General features: G+C 34.3%; 1 protein-coding gene across 1 annotated transcript in view; it reads left to right on the plus strand.

Annotated features, from left to right (window-relative positions):
- MS3_00000776 (uncharacterized protein) overlaps positions 1 to 21,420 on the plus strand; it is a 100,391-nt gene that overhangs the window by 10,979 nt on the left and 67,992 nt on the right. Inside the window, exons 2-4 of the mRNA XM_051208417.1 lie at positions 10,478 to 11,724; positions 17,741 to 18,091; positions 20,222 to 20,468. Coding sequence (XP_051064446.1) covers positions 11,150 to 11,724; positions 17,741 to 18,091; positions 20,222 to 20,468 — 1,173 coding nt within the window. The 5' untranslated portion in view covers positions 10,478 to 11,149. The remainder of the gene's footprint in view (positions 1 to 10,477; positions 11,725 to 17,740; positions 18,092 to 20,221; positions 20,469 to 21,420) is intronic.

Below are 21,420 nucleotides of genomic sequence, written 5' to 3' on the forward strand. Positions count from 1 at the left end.
CTCACAGTAGGTTGTTTCTGATGTTGTCAACGGATATTGAGTATCTTGCGTAAACAATTGTTCAATAATACCTGTACCTTTTCGATGATTATTGTAGTAGTACTTAAAGTTTCAGCTCCGTACAATAAAAAACTAACTGTCTTAACACTCGTATTGAAGATTGTGACTTTGATATTGGTTGACAGAAAGTTGTTTTGATGATGTCAGTTCATGATGAAAACTTTAAATATAATTATTAGCCATCCATTGTAAAACATATTTCTAATTGCTCACACTTGTTTATAACTGTCATTTAGCCCTGTGTAAGCAGATGGACATTCCCAAAATCACTTTAGCATCACTCAAATGTTGTGCATAAATTATAGACTCATACATGATTAAAATGATTTTATATCATGATTCTAATTGATCACTTATTACAATATCATAGTTACAGTCAAATGAGTTCTAATATTTGATCAGATGAATTAGTTTGATTTCTATGTTATGACTGCTAAAAGATTGGACAATAATCTTTCATGAACCTGTAGCGTGGCATCGAGTCGCGGTTGACTATGATCCCCACTACAAGAAGACTACGTGCAAGTTAACCGATAAGATCCCCGTAGGCCAAATATCAGAAGGCAGTTAATGGCTGTAGTCGAGATGTATTTGTTGGTGATCTCGTGGTATCGAAAGAATACCGAGATCGTGCCAGGTTACAAGTGTGGTTACTGAGCGTAACCGAATTCGTGCAAGGCCACAACCAACGTAAGAAAGAATGGAAGAAGAATAATGGATGTCTTTAATACAGTTAAACAATCAAGTACAGTAAAACAATCACTGGTACAATTGGTCATAATAATAATTGTTTCCATTAAACCAATCGCGTTCTCTTGATAAAATTAAGTCACTACAAACCCTTTCAATATACTTCACAAGAAACTTCAATTAATTTTCTAACTTTCATTGTTTTATACATTTTCCGATACGAACTAATTTCATTTGTAGTTGGTAGTTGTCTATTATATTATGGATAGAAACTGTGGTGTTTGAATGAACTGATGATTCCTTGGTACTTGTTGAATGCTTGATTTGGAATTCCAAATACAATACATTCGTTTGTGCTTGTCTAGTACTTCTTGATCCGATTACGTTATTTCTGGGATTCTTAGTTCATACTATAATTCAAATACTCCTTATCATCATAGAAACCTTCTTATCCTATGTTTGACATGTTTCAATAAATCTTGAAGTACTTAGGATTAGAAGAGAGTTGAGTTATTGTATATAATATCGCAATTATGCTTAGAGTTATCGCCGTATATTTCAATTCAATACATTTGTATTCATTATGTTAATCCATGGTGAACACTTATTTAGTCATATCTAATCGCACAAATAAACTATCATCATGAATGATAAGAGTAGAAATGAGACAAGTATCTTAAATGGAATCCGTTTTCAAGTAACAGAGATTGATAAAATTCTAAAATTGTGGAATATAGAATTCTAACTCAATGATTTCATGATAATAAAACTTAAAAGGTCCTAGATTTGAGATCAAATACAGTTCCAGGTATACAAGGCTAAGATTCTTAACATTGAGATAAAACATCTATCTTATCTTTAAATGTTTTCAATGGGTTCTTTATATCTGACGAGATTATTTGGAAACTGAACAACAACTCATAAATAAACTGAACTTCCCTAACAGAATAGTCGCCATTTGTAAATGTTATTTCCTTTCTGTGAATCAATTCATTTGTGTACAGAATTACTGAATGAATGAAACATAATTAAGATTTATATAAGAGGTAGCCTATGAATAATAAATATACTTAAAGTATGCTAAACGTTAAGTGAATTTATCGATTTTGTAATGTTTCTTTTGTTCATTACTTTCAAAAAGCAACCTATAAATCACAGTGTTTCCAACTGTAAATCAAATTAGAATCAATTAAGACCGGATTAATTAGATTTATTTATTTGAATACATAAATATTGATACAAAGGGGCATCGAATACATATACGTCACACAAATCGTTCGATTTGTATGAGGGCTGAAATACTTCAACGACCCCAAAACAGAACCACCTGGTTTTCTTAGGGAGCGACAACTCGAACCTTCCACCTAAACATCTAATCCATAAGGCAGTGGAACAACATCATGAGATGCAGTCTCATGGTAGTCGGTGACCAACAAGTGGTTCATATGCCATTTGTTCCCTCAGGATCCTGAAGCGCATGTGCACCATTGATTTAGAATGAGGGTTCTCCAACTCCCTCAGGTGAGTCCTCCAAATCCACCAATTCGGTTAAAGCTCCGGATATTCACTTTTCGTTCTCTCAATTTCGTAAACAATAGTAATGCCGTGAGAATGTAGTGAGTATGACTTCCTTGTCAGTGGCTTTATACATGAGGCCATGTGTGAGCATTTGGACAGGGAGAGGTGACCGTTCCCACCCTCGGCCATACCAAGGCAATTAAGTAGTATACTTGATGAATGTAAAAATCCATCTATGTCAAATACGTTGTACATAGTAGTTATGTGATTACTTTAAGTCATAATAATAACAATAATTGTAGTGTTTATTGTGAACAAAACATTAATATGTACATCATTTAATCGTTAATATCAATAGTTGAAATCATGAGTCAATTGAAGCTACACCACCATGGAAAACTTTGAAGCACTTGACGGCCGTTTCGTCCTATTGTGGTACTCCTCAGCGGTGCGCATCCACAATCCCGCCCCCCGCGAGATTCAAACCCAGGACCTATCAGTCTCGCACACGAGCGCTTAACCATTAGACTGATGAACGGGCATCCAATGGTGTTAGTATCTAACTTCAACTAACCGACTCATGATCACAACCATCTAAATTCCTATAATATCCACATGACCCCTTCTGATATTAATCTTTAATAGTTAAAGGTAAAAGAATAAATTTTTGAAATCAATTATGGACAACTTGGAAAACGGTGTAATGTTTGTATTTTCTTTTTATTCTTTGTTTCTCGTTTCAATTCACCAGTACATTCGTCAACTTAACGTTGATTATGTAATGAAAGATAAAGAATAAATGTTTTTTTTATTTGAGATCATGAACCGATTGATGTTAGACCACCACAATTGAAAACCTGGAAGCACTGGACGGCCGTTTCGTCCTATTGTGGGACTCCTCAGCAGTGTGCATCCACGATCCCGCTCGCGGGATTCGAACTTAACAATCTCTACAACCCCTATACTAATAAATGTCTGTTAGACAGAAAAAAAGGGTTATTCATTTATTTTTTGCAGATGAACTGAATATAGAAAATAAATGTATTAAAGTTTCCCATGAAATTGGTGTTAGTTACTTGAATCTTCCCATTGATTTTTAGTACTGAAATTGATTAGTCTCTTATTGGGATATGTGCATCCTGTATGTATTGCCTGAATATTCCCTTAATTTACAAGCATTTTAAGCAAAGATGGATAGTTACTAGTAGTAGAATCCAGTTTGATGTACGTCAGCTAGATGTATCTGCATTATAGAGTTGATGTTCACGCTAGGTCTCGAATCCAGTACCATTCACTTCAAACGCCATCGCGTTAACCACTTATCAACTGATTCCTGATAACATGTTCATATTATATTTCTATGGTTGAATTAAATAGAAAGGAAGTCTCGAAGGCTATCAGAATTATGTCATCTATTTCCGCAATACATTTCGAACAATCTGATCACACACATATACTTGTTAAAATATTTTTATATAAATACTAAAAGGTCAACTAGACAGATTAAGGGTAAGTCATAACAAAGGAAAAATATTGAAGTACACAAAAACAATATGATAACCACTCTGAATAATAAGTCAGTTTTGTCAGAGTAGGTAAAGGATAAAAACAACTAATTTTTGGACACACAAAGGGGATTTCAGTTTTCGTATAGCCAAAGTTTCAATAAACCTTAGTATACTCCCTAGAAGGCTTTTGTGCAACACTAAGAATGTTGACTTGTTATCAACCTTATAATAAGTCTCAACCAAATGTTTCGTAATGGAAGATGTCTGTCTATCCTGTGATTTTATTTGACCATTGGAATTTAGTTGTTTCTGCAACCATCTGGGTTTGTGTACCACCACCCTTACTTGTAGATCACGATTGCTCCTCTCTATGTACGTGTTTCTGCCCATACATATAAATTGAAAATCCGTGAAAAGATTCATATTTAACAATTTAATCTATATTGTTGGTTGATTTACAGCTCTTTGAAAAGTATTCATTGAATATTACTTGTTACTAACATCATTTACAATTATTGTTCCCAACTGTAAAATTGCAGTTCTTTGTTTACCATTGTCATAGAAGCGAAACCGCTAGATTTGGACACCAAATAGTTATATGTAATAGACGAAAGTAGGTCATAGCAATTTGGATCAGATTGTTATAATCTACAAAACACTTATTGAAAATTGAATTCATGTGTCAGTTAAAGCTGGACCATCATGGAAAACCTGGAAGCACTGGAAAATCGCTCCCCCTTGTATGGGACTCCTCAGCACTGCATATCCACGATCCCTCATTCAGGATCCGAACACAGGACCTTCAGTCACGTGGGCGAACGCTTAACCTCTAGACCACTGAGTCGGTATTCAACAGTGTTAAGTTCTAACTTCAGCCAATCCATGATATTACGCCACCATCCGCCATTGCCCTCAGTAACTGTGTAACAACAGACCCTGCTGAACTCCTCTAGTCACGACATCTCACTAGAACACTTATTAAAAATTTAGTGGATCCTTAAGGAATATATCTGAATAATTCAGATACTTTTTATTCAGTTCTCAACAATTTCAGTTAAAATTCTATTCACTTATCAATGTCATTCAAATTTGTTTAAACTATCTCTAATTTTTCATATGACTTGATGTTCCTTGCAAGTAACCATTTAGAAGAGAATCAACTAATTTGATTCAAAATATTAATAAAGGAAAATTTTAAAGAATGATTGGTTATTAAAGACTAATAAGACTGTTTTACAAGAAAACATCTTTAACAAAATTTTTTCAAAGTGAGGTTATAACGAATGTTTTTTATGGGATAGATAGCCCCCAAATGCCCTGGTATGGTCAAGGGTGGGAACGGTCACCTCTCCCTGTCCAAATGCTCACACATGGCCTCATGTATAAAGCCACTGACAAGGAAGTCATACTCACTACATTCTCACGGCATTACTATTGTTTACGAAATTGAGAGAACGAAAAGTGAATATCCGGAGCTTTAACCGAATTGGTGGATTTGGAGGACTCACCTGAGGGAGTTGGAGAACCCTCATTCTAAATCAATGGTGCACATGCGCTTCAGGATCCTGAGGGAACAAATGGCATATGAACCACTTGTTGGTCACCGACTACCATGAGACTGCATCTCATGATGTTGTTCCACTGCCTTATGGATTAGATGTTTAGGTGGAAGGTTCGAGTTGTCGCTCCCTAAGAAAACCAGGTGGTTCTGTTTTGGGGTCGTTGAAGTATTTCAGCCCTCATACAAATCGAACGATTTGTGTGACGTATATGTATTCGATGCCCCTTTGTATCAATATTTATGTGTTCAAATAAATAAATAAACGTGATAGTTAGCCTTGAAATCAAGGATGTTCAATTTTGTTATATTAAGGTTTCGTCAGCTGGATATACCTGCTACTGTAATGACTGAGAACCCAAGTGTGGATACTCGAATGTATTTGAACACAAAATTACAGAACGCCTTAGTAAAATCTGAGAACCATACAGTAAATTTTCATTTGCAAATTGTCAATCAGTCGTCTCAGACTTCATTGTTCTTTCGTTTCCACAACAACCATTCAATGTTCTCGTTCTCTTTTTGTCGACCTTCTGCTATCAGGTATTTCATTTTCGACTGATAATACATACTACTTATATCCTTCGATATTAGTAGCACACACCGCACTACAACCCAGTATTGTTTACACTGGGACTTGAAGTTTCGTGACTCAGTGTAAACCACTTCTTCAGAGAATAAATAACCAAATCAAAATTAATCCAAGTTTAAATAATACAGCCGAACAACAAGAATATTATGTGATCAATCAAAAAACAGGTCTGATTGTGTGAATGTCATGTCATTTCGGTCAAGGTGTTTCATAGGCGACATGTATATGAAATTTCGTGTATGTATGTGTGCACAGTTAAGGATGAAAAATGTGTGACTTTTATGATGAAAAAGGATAGAGTTTAATTTGTAAGATAATAGTGTGAATTATGAATAATATCAGACTAGGTGGTTAGGATGGATAGTCCCAGTAGGATGTATGGTAAGGCCTTCTTTTCTATTGAGAGAAGTAGGATTAAGCATTATATGAGTCGCTTCAGCTACTCTCCTTTCTTTGTGATTGGAAAAAACCTTTTTTTAATATTTCGATATTTCAACTAACGATTTTTAAATAGAACAAACCGCATGTCCTGGATCACACTGATGGTCATAATACATCTGTTCTACATGAAACGTAAAGCAAAATTCTTATGTCAAGACAGTTCGCACAGGAATCCAATACACCAAAGACATCAAAATATAGTTACGAATATCATTGACTTGTTAAGTGAAATCTTTTCTAATAGTAATGGATGTTCATTGCTGAGGAGTCCCATACTAGAACGAAACGGCCATCCAGTGCTTTCAGGTTTTCAATGGTGATCTAGCTTCAATTGACTCATGAGTTCAACTATTAAATAAAAAATATTTCTCTGAATAGTTATGTATTGATCAGAGATAAAATCCAAAGTTAGTTTCTATCAATTGAATAATATTCAAGGAGCATTGAAATTCTGTCGTATGTTAGGTTCAGGACTGTGGTAACCTCCAAAAACATAAAGAAATAATTCCATACTTTGTGGAACTGCTTAAAATAGTGTGAGACGAATTGTGAGTCATTATCAGTAACCATGTTCTATGACAGTTAAATTGGTTAGCTTAATTATTTTTATTTCAACTGTCTAAGTCAGTATTTCTGGCTACTTTACCAAATCATCCTTGATAACTGGATGAATTTTTTCTTTGTACCGGATTAGCACAGACTACGTGAATTATTTGATAAGGATTTTCGATCACAGGTTACAGTTGTGTTGAACTCTTCACTAGATGTTCAGCAGTTTGAAAAAAAGAGTTATGTCATTCTTCTTCAATATTGTGAGCAGTTGGCAACGAATAAATTTATCTTCGAGTCAAACATATAATTATATTTGTTCCATTATAATCACTGTGAAATTACTTAAGAACATATATTGATAAGATGTTGCATTGAATGAGTTCCACGTATGACACAGATTTAGTTACTGTTTTATTCTATGAGTTTCATTAGATTGATCTGAGTACATTTCATGGATTAAAAAGCATGGAGTGCCCAGGAGAGGACTTAACCATCTTGATGGAAGACCTAGACGCCAAAGTCAGGATAGATAACACCGGATATGACGATATCATGGAACGACATATACTACCAGAAAGGAATAAGAATGGTGAATGACTTGCAAATTTGTGTGTCTTCAACGAAATGATTACAGACGACACTATATTCCCATAAAAATGCATATACATAGTTATATGAGTCTCACCAGATCACACCAAGGAGAACCAGACCGACCATATTTGCATCACCAACAAAATCAGAAGGTCAATGGAAGACTTGGGAACCAGGAGTAGGGCTGATATAGCTTCAGATCACCACCTGGCGGTTTTCGGGATAAAACTGAACCTAAAGAAGAACCAGGCACTTGGACAAACAGCATTAAAAGGGTTCAAAAGAGCCTTTCTTGGAAATACTGGCAAACTCAACAAATTCAAGTTAGCTCACAACAACAGGTTCCAAGCCTTACAAGGTCTACTTGAAGAAAAGGAAACTAATAAAGAGGACGACAGGAAAGGAGTCAAAGAAGCTTTAACGTTCTATTCAGGAAGATTTGAGGAGAAGAACAAGTGCCGACAGAGCGTTGCTGAATCAAAAAAGAGGTTCAATAGACGCCTAACTTCGAAATAAACAGGCTGGATTCCGTAAGGATCAGTCATGCACAGACCAAATCGCGAAGCTACGGATCTTCGTTGAACAAAATGATGGACAACTTGGGTGCAGTTAGACGATTTGAACTTCGCAGATGACCTGGCCCTTCTATCCCATACAAACAAATACTGGTCAAGACAACCAGTGTAGTAGCAGCCTCTGCATCAGTAGGTCTCGACACACACAGGAAAAAGCAAGACCCTTTAATACAACTCAGAGAGCACTAACGCAATTACAACTGGTGAAGAAGCTCTAGAAGAGGTGGACACTTTCACGTACCTGGGTGGCATCATTGATAAACAAGGAGGATCGGATGTACACGTGAGGGAAAGGATTGACGAGGTAAGGACAGAATTCCTACAGTTACAAAACATTTAGAACTCAGAAGAACTGTCTGTCAACCAAAATCAAATTTACAATCTTCAATACAAGCGTCAAGACAGTTCTACTGTACGGAACTGAAACTTGGAGAACTAGTATAACTATCATCAGAAAAGTAAGAGTATTTATGAATAATTGTGTATGTAAGATACTCAATGTTCCTTGACTGGATACCATTAGCAACAACGAACTGTGGGAGAAAACAAATCAACTTTCAGTTAATGAGGAAGTTAGGAAAAAAAAGCTGGAGGTGGATACATAACGCACAGCAGACATCATCAAACTGGATTACAAAGCAAGTCCTAAATTGGAATTCTGAAGGTAAGAGGAAAAAATGTTGATCAGAGAACACATCGCTCCGAGAATTGAAAGCACACAACAAGAGGATCAATAGTTATTGGAAACAACTGGAAAAGATTGTCCAAGACAGAGTTCGTTGGAAAATCGTGGTTGGCAGATTATGCTCTTCCACAAGAATTAACAGGCTCAAATAAGTAATTAAGCTTGGTAAAATATATGTTATCAGCTCTTGAAGGTAAGCAGAAAACATTCCATTGACTAGGTAAAACATACAGGAGTTTTGAGTAAAGAGTTAACTGTACTAATAAAATAATTTTGAAGTGATCAATAGATCATAAACTTTTTAGTCACTTTTCTTTTATCAACTATTTTCTATAATCTGCCTAGACATACTCAGTCTTTAAATTCATTTGCTGTTGTTTGTTTGGATCTTCTCATTTGTGTTTAGGACTGCAATTGATCAATCTGATGTTGGCATATGTGCATACTGTACCGGTTGCCTCGATATAGCCTTAAGTCACAAGCATTACAAGCAAAATGGATAGTGGTGGAATAGAAGTGGAATCCAGTTTGATGAGCATTTCGTCTTATTTGGGACTCGTCAACTGGATGTACTTGCATCTCATAGTTGATATTTACTCTAGGACTCAAACCCAGTACCATTCATTTCAAACGCCATCGCATTATCCACTTAGCTATTGAGTTCTGAGAATCACTTTCTTGTCCAATGTGGTAAACATTAACTCTGAGATGTAGGCACATCCAACTGACAAGTCTCAAATAGGACGAAATGCACGTTAAACTGGATTCCACTGCTATTCCATCACTATCCACCCTTGCTTATACTCAGTCTTTTACTCAATATATACTTGTACATATAAACTGGGTAAAAGAAAGTTTGAAATATATAGTAAGTTAATAATAATAAGTTCCACAGATTGAAATCATGAGTCAGTTGAAGCATTGGACAGCCGTTTCGTCCTAGTATTGGACTCCTCAGCAATGCACATCCACGGCCATCCAGTGCTTCCAGGTTTTCCATGGTGATTTAGCTTCAATTGACTGATGATTTCAATCTGTGGAATTTCTAAAATCTCCACAAACCCCTTCTGATAATAATAATAATAAGTGTATATTTTTGTTTACTAATGCGGTTGTCTGAATTGTTCATTCATTCAACAAATTGTTTAGCTGGTTACGTAAATATCTATCATTACCATTTTTCATCTATAGCATTCTGGATATTATTTACGAAGATGTCAGATATGTGTATATTGACTATCTTTTACAATTGTATATAAACGTATAGTTTACATTCTAATGAATGAATCAATTAAAAAGTGCCCATCATCAATGAAATGATTGGATAAATAATGGATAAGTGTGTGCTTGTATAGGGATAATAAAAACATATAGACAGGCCATACAGATAGGATTGTTATAGTCTGATGTAAAACCCAATATTTTAATGTGTAACTTCATGTCCTCTTCTTGAGACAATCATATATTTGGTTATAGAAGCAAAAATACCAATCACCATGACATTAAATAACATGGGATAAGAGGTTTTCCTGTGTGTGTGTGTGTCACTATATGTGCTATAGTAGGGATAGAAATCTTCAGTGAACAAGCAATACACTGAATAGAAAAAAATAAAGCAGCACTATTTGAAATTTACAATATTAGTCATTTCTGTATAAAGTGTCTCGTATAACAGACTGTTTTTCGATTTCATTTATCAAATGATAGTAAATGAACATTGATTCGGATTTTTTGAAAGAATACGAAGCAAAATCCTTATTTACTCTCTCTCCCTGGCGCGCACACTCACTCACTCACTCGTTCGTTCGTTCGCTCGCTCGCTTGCTCGCTCGATCGATCGCTTCCTCAATCATTCAGTGTTATACGAGTCAAAGTCCCTATTTCATTGGGTGTTTTGTTTTTGGTCATTGAGGAGTTATACAGTACAAAATGAAAATACTGCACTATTCAATTAGTAAAGTTATTTAAATAAACAAATAAATAAACACTGAGTTACATTGACGAGAGAAAAATAAACAACAACTTAATACATTTACTGGGAGGGGGGAGGACACACATTTGGGCAGCTATTTAACAATTAACACTATTATATAACATTATTATTCATCAAAGAATAGTTTATTCATCAAGGTCAAATCATAAAGCAAAACAATGTCCTGCTTCCATATGTTTACATTTCTTTATATACTAATCGTTTTCTAATGTGTTCACTTTCGACATGATCTTTTTCAATCCATTGAATTCATTGAATAAACTACATTGACATATGTATCAATGATTTGAATGTTTAAAATATTATCATAACTGATATTATTACTCTTATTACGAAGACGACGACAACGACAACGACGCTGACGATAGTTGATAATCATATAGACCATGTCATCTGAAAGTGGATTATTTCGACGTTCATCATTGCCTTCACAAATACAACAACAACAACACCAGCAGCAGCAGCAGCAACAACAACCACAACCCCAATCTCAGTCTCAATCCATGTCAACATTTAGTTCTGATACTTCAGGATTATTAACATCAACTAATAATAAGACTAAGAAAGAATGTTTTAATTTTGAACCACAACAATGGCGTAAATCTGTTTGTAAAAATTGTTTTCGTACACAACCTGAACATCATAAGTTAATTAGTAATAATTTAAAGGATGAAATGAATTCAACTTTGAAATCTCAATTATCATTTGATAGTAATGTGAATATTAATAATAGTAATAATAATAATAGTAATATTAGTGGAGTTGGTTGTGCTGTTGTGTCTGATAATACTACTAATACTTCTATTAGTAGTAGTACAACTAATACTACTACTACTACTACCGTTAATAGTAGTTGTGACACCAAGTCACGTGATTCATCAATTAGTAAAAATAACAATGGATTATTTGGTAGTAATGCAGCGGCTAGAGCTGCTGCAAGAAAAATTGCAGTTGGACAAAGGTTTGTGTATTTTGTTCTCTTATTTCAAGTTGGTATCCTGTTTTTATTTTCCTATTGAATGAAATCAATATTTTGTTATGGAATAAACTTTATTGATTATGTTTATGATATGGATATAGGTAATTATAGTATACATTCATGAGATTGTCCACAGTTTACTTTCTACACACAGTTCTGACTATATATCGATCTAGTGTTTTGATGATTAGTTATCTCTCAGTCAAGAAATGGGTGTACTATACAACAATTCACTTTCTATTCTTCTTTTGTTGTCACCGACCGACTTGATTTGCAATGTTAATTTGCAAAACAGTTCGTTAGGAAATACATTAATAATATCAGTGAACAAAATCAATAACTGTTGTTATGAGCCGTATCAATATATGGAAACTACTCGGTTAAGTGTTATTATTAACGGTTTCTACTTCTATCTCACTTGTTCCGTTTTTACTGTACCTGATATATTTAGATTTCCGTTTGATTGCTTTCATTTCATTGATGCTTATTAAATTGATATCCACTTACAGTATACTGCTCTGGGATGTGACTACTTAGATTGATATACATCTATGCCAGGTTTTATGTTGGTGATGATCAGATGGCTTACTATTTCTAAACCTTTGAATATTCCAATATGCAATTCTAATATCCTTTCTACACTAAAACCCAACCTTGTGAAGTGAAATTTGTTGTGAATCCATTGATTAGGTAATAGCTAGTGGTAGTCGACCAGTCATTCATCCTTAACCATTCCTCATCATTTTCATGTTGATTTCTGTCCACTTTATACTGTGTTCCGCAACTATTTTTCATTATGTAGTTAAATATCATTCACTCAACCTTTTTACATTAATATACTTAGGAATCATCATGATATCGGTTATGTGGCTTTGTAGGGAGTGTTGAATTCTATAGTTTACATCATAAACTAGTTTTCACTAGACAACCATTCGAGACGAAAAACCACTAGACAGCTGTTTCAAACTACTATGACACTTCTCATCTATGCACATCTATAACCTCAATAGAGATTGAATCCAGGAATATTTAGGCCTGTCACTGAGAGCTTAATCTTTGAACCACTGAATCAGCATCTAATTTGTTTATATGCCTAACTTCGATCAGATAGTGATATTACTTGATCATCATTTATTCCCAAATTTTCAATGGTTATCTAATGAAGGTCATTTCGTGATGTTTTGATCAAAATTTTATTTGTTTAATCATTAGAAACATCTACTTTTGTCAACTAAAAGGGATTCTTGTGGATATTATAGTAATTTTTAATAGTTGAAATCATGAGTTAATTGAAACTTCTGAAGAGTCCCACATTAGGACAAAACGACCATTCAGTGCCTCCAGGTTTTCCATGATGATCTAGCTTAAATAAAGTCATGATCTCAACTATTGAAATTAAAAGGGATTTGATTTTTTTTTTTATAAAAAATACTGCAGTTTTATTTAAAAATATGTTGCAGTATTTTAGAAAGAATAACTTGAATAAAAATTGTCTTTTAGCAAAGATGGATAGTGGATAACAGTGGGATCCAGTTAGACGCGCGTTTCGTCTTGTTTAGGATACGTCAGCTGGTTATACCTGCATTTAAGAGTCGATGTTTACTCCGGGACTCGAACCCCAGAACCGTTCGCTTTAAATGCCATTGCGTTATCCACTTAACTTAGGCGGCTATCAGGACTCAGTAGCTAAGTGGATAACTCAATGGCGTTTGGAGCGGACGGTACTGGGTTCGAGTCCCAGAGTGTACATAAATTCTGTAATGCAGGTACATCCAGATGTCAAGTCCCAAATAGAAAGAGACGCGCGTCAAACTGGATTCCACTGCTATTCCACCACTATCCATTTTTTGCTTAAAGCCTCCTATTGTTTTGAAGGATTATGAGAATTAATTTCATTTGATTAAAATACCTTTATTGTCAACATATACTTTGGTTGTATCCATAAAAAATGTCCTAGACTTCAGTATGATCGAAAATTTCACATACCAATTCAAGTTTCAGGTAGTTTATTATTCTGTTTTAAGACAATATCAAGTATGACATTATCCCCCATTTTCTTTCCCCCTCTTTCTCTCCCTTTCTATATTGGATATAAGTAGTTCATAAAATTTCACAGCGAGAAAGATACAACTGATTCAATAACCTTTAGTTTATATCTTCATTTTCAGTCAGCTTGTGTTAATAGCAACCTATATCACTGTTAAGTCAGTGCCCTACGTTTGACTTGGATAGAAAAGTCTGTATATAACAAAATATTCGGAGTTGGAAATGTAAACCATGGGTTACTGACTAACAGAACTATGGATATATTTTAGTAAAGGTTCATTGTAGATTGCTTAAAAGTTATTGAAAGAACCACATAGTTATCATTTTGGTGAAGTAGCGATAACTGAGAATTTAGACAGAAGACTAGGTGATCTTGATAGATGATAATAAAAACTGGTGTACACAAGTATACTAGTAACTGTGACGTACTTACTCCATGCTTAAAGTGTCATACTTGCAGATATTAAGTGACAAGTTCAAATAATACCTCGCCCATATCAGGTATAGAAGCCGGGTATTATCCTTAGCCTTAACGATTATACAAATTTGTACTTGGTACATGAATTAATAATACCGGAAACACATTCATCTACATTAACAGATTAGCTATGACCACCAAAAAGAATGCAGTATAGACATTTGGTTAATGTAAATACTTAATGAGGAGACTGTGGAACAGATTAGAGAACTATTTATAAACATACAGAAAAGCTTCATACCATCGGTAGTGTAGTGAATGAGAACACAAGTGGGGACAATCGAATGTGTTTGAATACAAAATTACAGAACATCTTAGTCAAATCTGAGAACCATACAGTAAATACTTCATTTGCAAAATGTCAACCAACGGTCTCAAACTTCACTGTTCCTTCATTTCCACGGCAATCGTTCTCTTTTCTTTGATCTTCTTAACCTTCTGCCACCAGGTATTCCACTTTCGATTGATGATACATACTACTCATATTTGTCGACATCAGTAGCACACACCACAGTAGCATAAGTTTACGTCAATGAGTATTTTAAAACGATGTAGTTCAGCCTGAAATGAGAGGAATCACTAACGAATCTAGGTAGGTTAATATTCTGTAAGACTGTTGTAAAGACTGTAGTTCCCGTCTCTCGATTTTTAAATGCTAATATGAAATGATCGTTCAGGACGTAGTAATTATTGTCTTATTACTTAATCTTTTTACTTCTTATCTTATTTAGACTTATTCATCAGATTAAATGACTCGACAACACGTTGAGAACGAACAAAAAAACGGGTACTTGGAATCCTGATAGAGTTAATATCCATAATGAAAACAAAACACATGTTAGCTAGCTTCACTGTCAATGATTACTTGTAGACAAAATAGATCAGTTGTAATGAATCTCACTGAAACAATTTGCTTACATGAATTCGAGCATTATGTGAACTATCATTTTCTGAAGATTTACAAATATCCTTCTTTAACTGATCCGTAGGCGCCAAGATAGAATGTGGTTTCAAGGATAAACGTTAATGTTTTCCAATCACTAGGAGCCAAATAAACCTACTAAATAACTAGATTCTTATCATCTATTCAAGATCAAAAATTTGCTCTGGAACAGCACAGTTTTATGCTGTAAATACCTAGACTGCTATTCGTAGTAGTAGTAGTAGTAGTAGTAGTAGTAGTAGTAGTAGTAGTAGTAGTAGTAGTAGTAGTAGTAGTAGTAGTAATGAATGTTTAAGGATTCTTTCCAAAAATATACCCAATCCACTATATCTGTTTCAGTATGACAACATAGAATGAAGAGACTAACAATCCAATTAGTATGAACACAAATAAGATACACTACTGAGTGGAATTAGACAATTAGAATATGCACGAAACTCAACTGTCAATAAGGCGACATTGTAGTAATAAAAAATGTATAACAATCATAAAGGCAAACCTGTCCAATCAAACATTTTCAGTTTTTTCAAACAATCCTCATACAATTAGACATCAGTAAGACAACCTGTTGTGAGGAAATCTTGATAAGAATGTATGCAATCAATCAAAAAGACTTTCCATTGTAAAACAATTCGGAATCTATACCGAATCATTCTGATAGATTTTTGTTACCATAAATAAAACATTTCGAAACTATATAGTATTATTATCAGAAAGGGGGTTTTGTGAAGATTGTAGTAATTTAAGAGTTGAGTTTATGAGTCGATGTAAGGTAGACCACTATGAAGAACGTGAAGGCACTGAACGGTTTTTTCGTCGTAGTATAGGACTCCTCAGCAGTGCGCATCTGCGATCCCACATTCAGGATCCGAACCCAGGATCTTCGGTTTCTCACGTGAACGCTTAACCACTAGGCTACTGAATCGGTATTCAACGGGGCTAATTTCTAACTTCAACTAATCCACGATATTGCACCACAGTTCACCATTATCTTCAGTGAGTAACTGTCTCACAACAGAAATGGTTGAACTCCACTAGCCACGACTTCGCACCAGAACTCCAAGAAATATATCTTGTAACCAGTCACTAGTAAGCACATGATGATTATTATCAAAGTAGGGGTTTTGTGGAGATTGTAATAATTTAGTAGTTGAACTATTAAGGAGTCCCATACTAGGACGAGATGTCCATCCAGTGCTTTCAGGTTTTCTATGTTAGTCTAGCTTTAATCGACTCATGAATTCAACCACTAAATTAGGTCGTATTATTCATCACTTTCATACTTTTAATAGTACCCCGACTAAGATTAATCTGTGATGAACATCATCTAATTAATAATTAATTAATCTCAGGTGTTTTGTAGATATTATAGTAATTTTAATAGTTAAGATCATGAGTCAATTGAAGCTAGACCACCATGGAAAACCTGGAAGTACTGGATGGCCGTTTCGTCCAACTAGGGGACTCCTCAGCAGTGCGCATTATCAGTGGAAGTGAAAAAAATATAGTTTCACTTCATTAGCGCTCCTACAACAAGAATGATTATATTCAAGGAATAAACTTAGTAAAGTTTTGAATAAATTTCGCTTTCACAAGAGATCGTGTATGAAATCGTGGAAGCACATATAAAATTTGGAAAAGTTGATCACTTATTTCATTTTATGTTCATAGTTTACGTCAGACACTGAAATTAATTAAGCAACCATTGAAAAGAAAGACGTATTAGACAGATATTCATTCTAATATAGGACACCCTACCTGTGATCATCCATGACCCCACTGGCGATTGAACCCTGGACCTTTCAGTTATGACATTGAGCGCTTAGTCTTCAGGTTGTTGAGTAGACATCCAATGATTAGTACTCTCTGATGTTTAACAGCTCTTTAATAACGACGACAATCCATAATGATCGTATACTTAAAAAATAAACAATTTATACAAAATCCCCGTCTTCTTGTTACTTAAATAGATTAGTAAAATAATGTCATCTTTGTGAGTTCCAATTTACCTACCTCGCTGTAATCAACCTTCACATATAAAGTTATTACAATCTCCACAAAACACCTCTCTGATTATAATCATCATATGCACCCTAGCGACTGTCTCCAAGAGTTATTTACTGGAGTTCAAGTGAGAAGCAGTGACCAATGGAGTTCAGCCGGTTCTGTTGTGAGATAGTAACTTACTGAAGTTAGTGATGAACGGTGGCTCAAATTTCGTGGATTAAGTGAAGTTAGACATTAACACCATTGAATACCGATTGAATGGTCTTGTGGTTAGACGTTCTCACGCGAGATCGATAGGTCCTAGGTTCGAATGTCGCGAAGCAGGATCGTGGATTCGCACTGCTGCGGAGGAGTCCCACACTGGGATGAAACAGCCATCCAGTGCTTCCAGGTTTTCCATACTGGTCTAGCTTCAATTGACTCATGAATCCAATCAATAAATTATAGAATTATAGTTTAAAACTAAGTACAATAGGTACTTCTAAATTAGTTTATTACCATATTTTTTCTTTCATTTATTACAGATATTCCGATTCAGATGTTCGTAATCATGAATTAAGAAAATCCACTAATCTTGCGAATACAACAATTGGACAATCACAACAGCAACCACAACAACAATCCACAATTGGTATTAGTCATTCATCAGCATCAAGTATTGATGCAAGATATGTGGAAGAATTAGAAAATGATTTTTTTGCATTAGAAGATAAACATGAATTATTATTAAGAGAACGTGATGAATTAAATATAGAATTAGAAGTGAAAATTCGTACCATTAGTGAATTACAAGCTACATTAGATCAATATCGTGAAAAAGTTTCACAACTTGAAAGACGTTGTGGACATTTAGAAGAAGAAGTGAAAAGTTATCGGTAAGTTATTATTGAAAGTTGAATTCTTTTTATTGATAATTGAAGTTAGATTATATACCAGTTAGTGGATGAACGGTGAGATGACCTTTGAGCAATGTTAACATGCCTATCTACTTACGAGGGTTAAATGAGGGTTATAAATTAGTGTAAGGAACTAGGATTTGGATTTACAACTGAACATTAGAGTTAGTGTTTTCATCATGAACTGATATAAGCTATAATGGTATTTAGCCAAATGAGTGGATGAATCTTGCGCCAAAATCTAAGACTTGCTATCTTAAATCTGATTGGTTCATCCATAAATTGTAGCCTTATTGGATGAGCATATGTTGAAATGATTCGATATGCTGTAAAAGTTAATCTTTAATGGTAGAAAATGTACGTAAGTCGCTAGGTAATGGTGTAACAAGTTAGACAGAGAATATGTTTAGTTGACATAGTATGTCTTCTGTGAGACAGTTTATCTTCATCCATACACTCATTTTACTTACTCTTGTGTCATATTAGTTAACATAGAACTACAGTCAGACACAGTATCTGTTCAATGAATCAGTGGTTCTTGGTTTGATTCGTTAAAGCGAAGTAGATGATTTGGTTTATTTCTATGAAATAATAGTAAGTATATGAGTAACATAGTTTAAAGTAGCTTAGAACAGCTCATATGCGTTCATTCTGTATATTTATTTTTTATAAAGATCTAGAGATTCTGGATTCGACATCCTGTAGAGTCTTCGATGTACTGTGATGAGAAGTCTTATAGTAAATGAAAAGCAACTATTTAATGCTTCCTGATTTTCAATGATTTGTTTAACTAAGGTGAAGTCTACTATAAAAAGCTGACTGATTTCCGCTATTTAAATTACTAAAATCTCCACAAAACCATCTGCACCCTAGTGACTGACTTCAAGAGACAATTGTGGAGTTCTAGTGAGAAGCCGTGACCAGTGGAGTTCAACCGGGTCTGTTGTGAGATATCAGCTCACTGAAGACAATGGTGACGGTGGCGGTTGAAGTTAGACATTAACACCGTTGGATGCCGGCTCAGTGATAGCATTTTGCTTCTTCATAAAAGACATCGAAATTCAAATCTTTCAGAGAATTGGAACCGAATCTTTTAAATTAAAAAAAATAAAGTTAGTCCATACGTGGATTACAGTACGACCATAATACAATTTCTAGTAAATCTCTATGAGGATCTAATTAAAACTGGTCATGTTTTATAGACCACCATTTAGCAATGATCTGATTCCTTATGATAGGCAACAAAAAATAATGTTGTCTAATATATGATCACTTATTTACTCACTTAGTACTGACTAGTATCATGTTTATCTAGTCCTTTATTGTTAATCAAATTCTATCGGTTAAGTTCAAATTTGATCACTAGTCTAAGTGACTGAATATAACCTAAACATTTCTCACATGTTAGATGATTGGAAACAGTTGTCAAGAAATCCTGAACCCAAGTGTCGTGTTATATAGGACTCATCAACAAGGAGTACATGACAACTTATTTCTTACATTGCCCTTTTCTTTAGTGAATAAACTTAGTAAGTGGTGACGAAGTCAGTTATTTAAACAATATATCATGTCAAATAGTTGATAGTTATCTTGGCTAGCTTGTTGTATAACAAATATCTTAACTCTTGACATTTCATGATCATAGCAGACATCATTACTAGGTTTTACTGACGATTTTCAACTAAACTGTATTTAAGATGAATAAATTCAGTCAACCAATCATCACTAAGAAATGTAGTCATAATTAGTGCCCACTTAGTGGGCCAATTAGAAGTATCCAAATGTGAAGGTCGCTTGAAAGTAACCAGAATTGATCTGAAGGACAACTGCACATCGTTGGCTAAGTAATAGAGGTGTATGTATATAAATGAGTATTTATGAATATAGTTTTTGTAGCACAATAAACTTTCTCGTTCACTCTTGTCTTCTCACTCAAGTAGTCAGTTTAAGAGAGGGAGTTAGTGCGTAGCACGTTGTGTATTAGTATTAGATCTCGGATACCAACGATCATAACATTGCCTTTGAATTTGTCATGTATATTTATTGTTTCTTTTTATAAAATAAAAATAAGATTATATACATATAAAATCTTTCTATTGAACATTATAGAGAACGTTTAAAACTTCCAGAAAGTGATCAGAATCATTCACCGAATACAATCATTTTGGAACAACATCAACACCAACAACAACAATATTCAATTGGTCCTACTGATATTCATTGTAGTGCAGAACTTCAACAACGTCTTAATGAAGTGGAACAATTATGTCAAGAGGTTATGGAAGAGAATGAACAATTAAAAGAGGATGTTGAAGAAATGCATCGAGAAATTGAAGAGATGCATGATCATTTTCAAGTGAATTTTCCATGGTTATTAAAGATATTTTTGAATTTTTTCACGCGAGACCGAAGGTCCTAGGTTCGAGTCCCAAGTGTGAGATCATGTTGCACGCTACTGATAAGTCCCATACTAGAATGAAAAGGTCGTCTAATGCTTCCAGGTTTTCAATGGTGGTCTAGCTTAGATCGACTCATGGATTGAATTGTTAAAATACAAATTCTCTTCAATTTAGACATGTGTGCAGGATAGTAAAGAAAAGAAGTATCACTTGCGCAATGCTATTCAACATGTCTGCTTGTTATATATCTCAACCAATGATCAAATAAGTCTAGATGGCTATTATTTTGTCCAGAAATGACATCGCATAAAGTTCTTTATAAACTAGGAAGATTTCAATGGTAAGCATCTAATTTCTATCTTACTAGGTAGTAGTCGAACCCAATACAAACAAGTTACACGATCAATGCTTAAACATTGGGTTAATATCTAATGGCACATATATTTCTAACTTCAGTAAGCTAGCAATATAAAACAACAATCAACTAGTCCCAAATAGAAAAGGCAACTACATCATTCTTGTTATAACTAAATCTCACTTTCCATGTTGATGATTAATACTAATACTTTGCTAGACTATTTGTTATCATAGACCATCTGAAATAGTTGAATGTTGAATGTCCTTAAAAAAACATTGACACATGAAACAACTAATTCTTGTTTCAATTATCCCAATAGAGAAAAACAAAACTCTTATCTTCTTTTAAAATGAATCAATATAGTTTTATAGGTAAAACAAGCCAATAATCACAGATATAAATGATCATACAGTATATAAACATTTAAAAATGAAGGTAAATTTTTTCAAGCTTAGAAATTAGAGGAGTGAATCATTTTATGGTAAACAAACTTATAATACACTAATGAACCTTTCCATAATAATTTAAGACTTTTATCAATATACAATATA

This window comes from Schistosoma haematobium, chromosome 7, assembly GCF_000699445.3.
Source record: "Schistosoma haematobium chromosome 7, whole genome shotgun sequence".
Classification (NCBI taxonomy): Eukaryota; Metazoa; Platyhelminthes; class Trematoda; order Strigeidida; family Schistosomatidae; genus Schistosoma; species Schistosoma haematobium.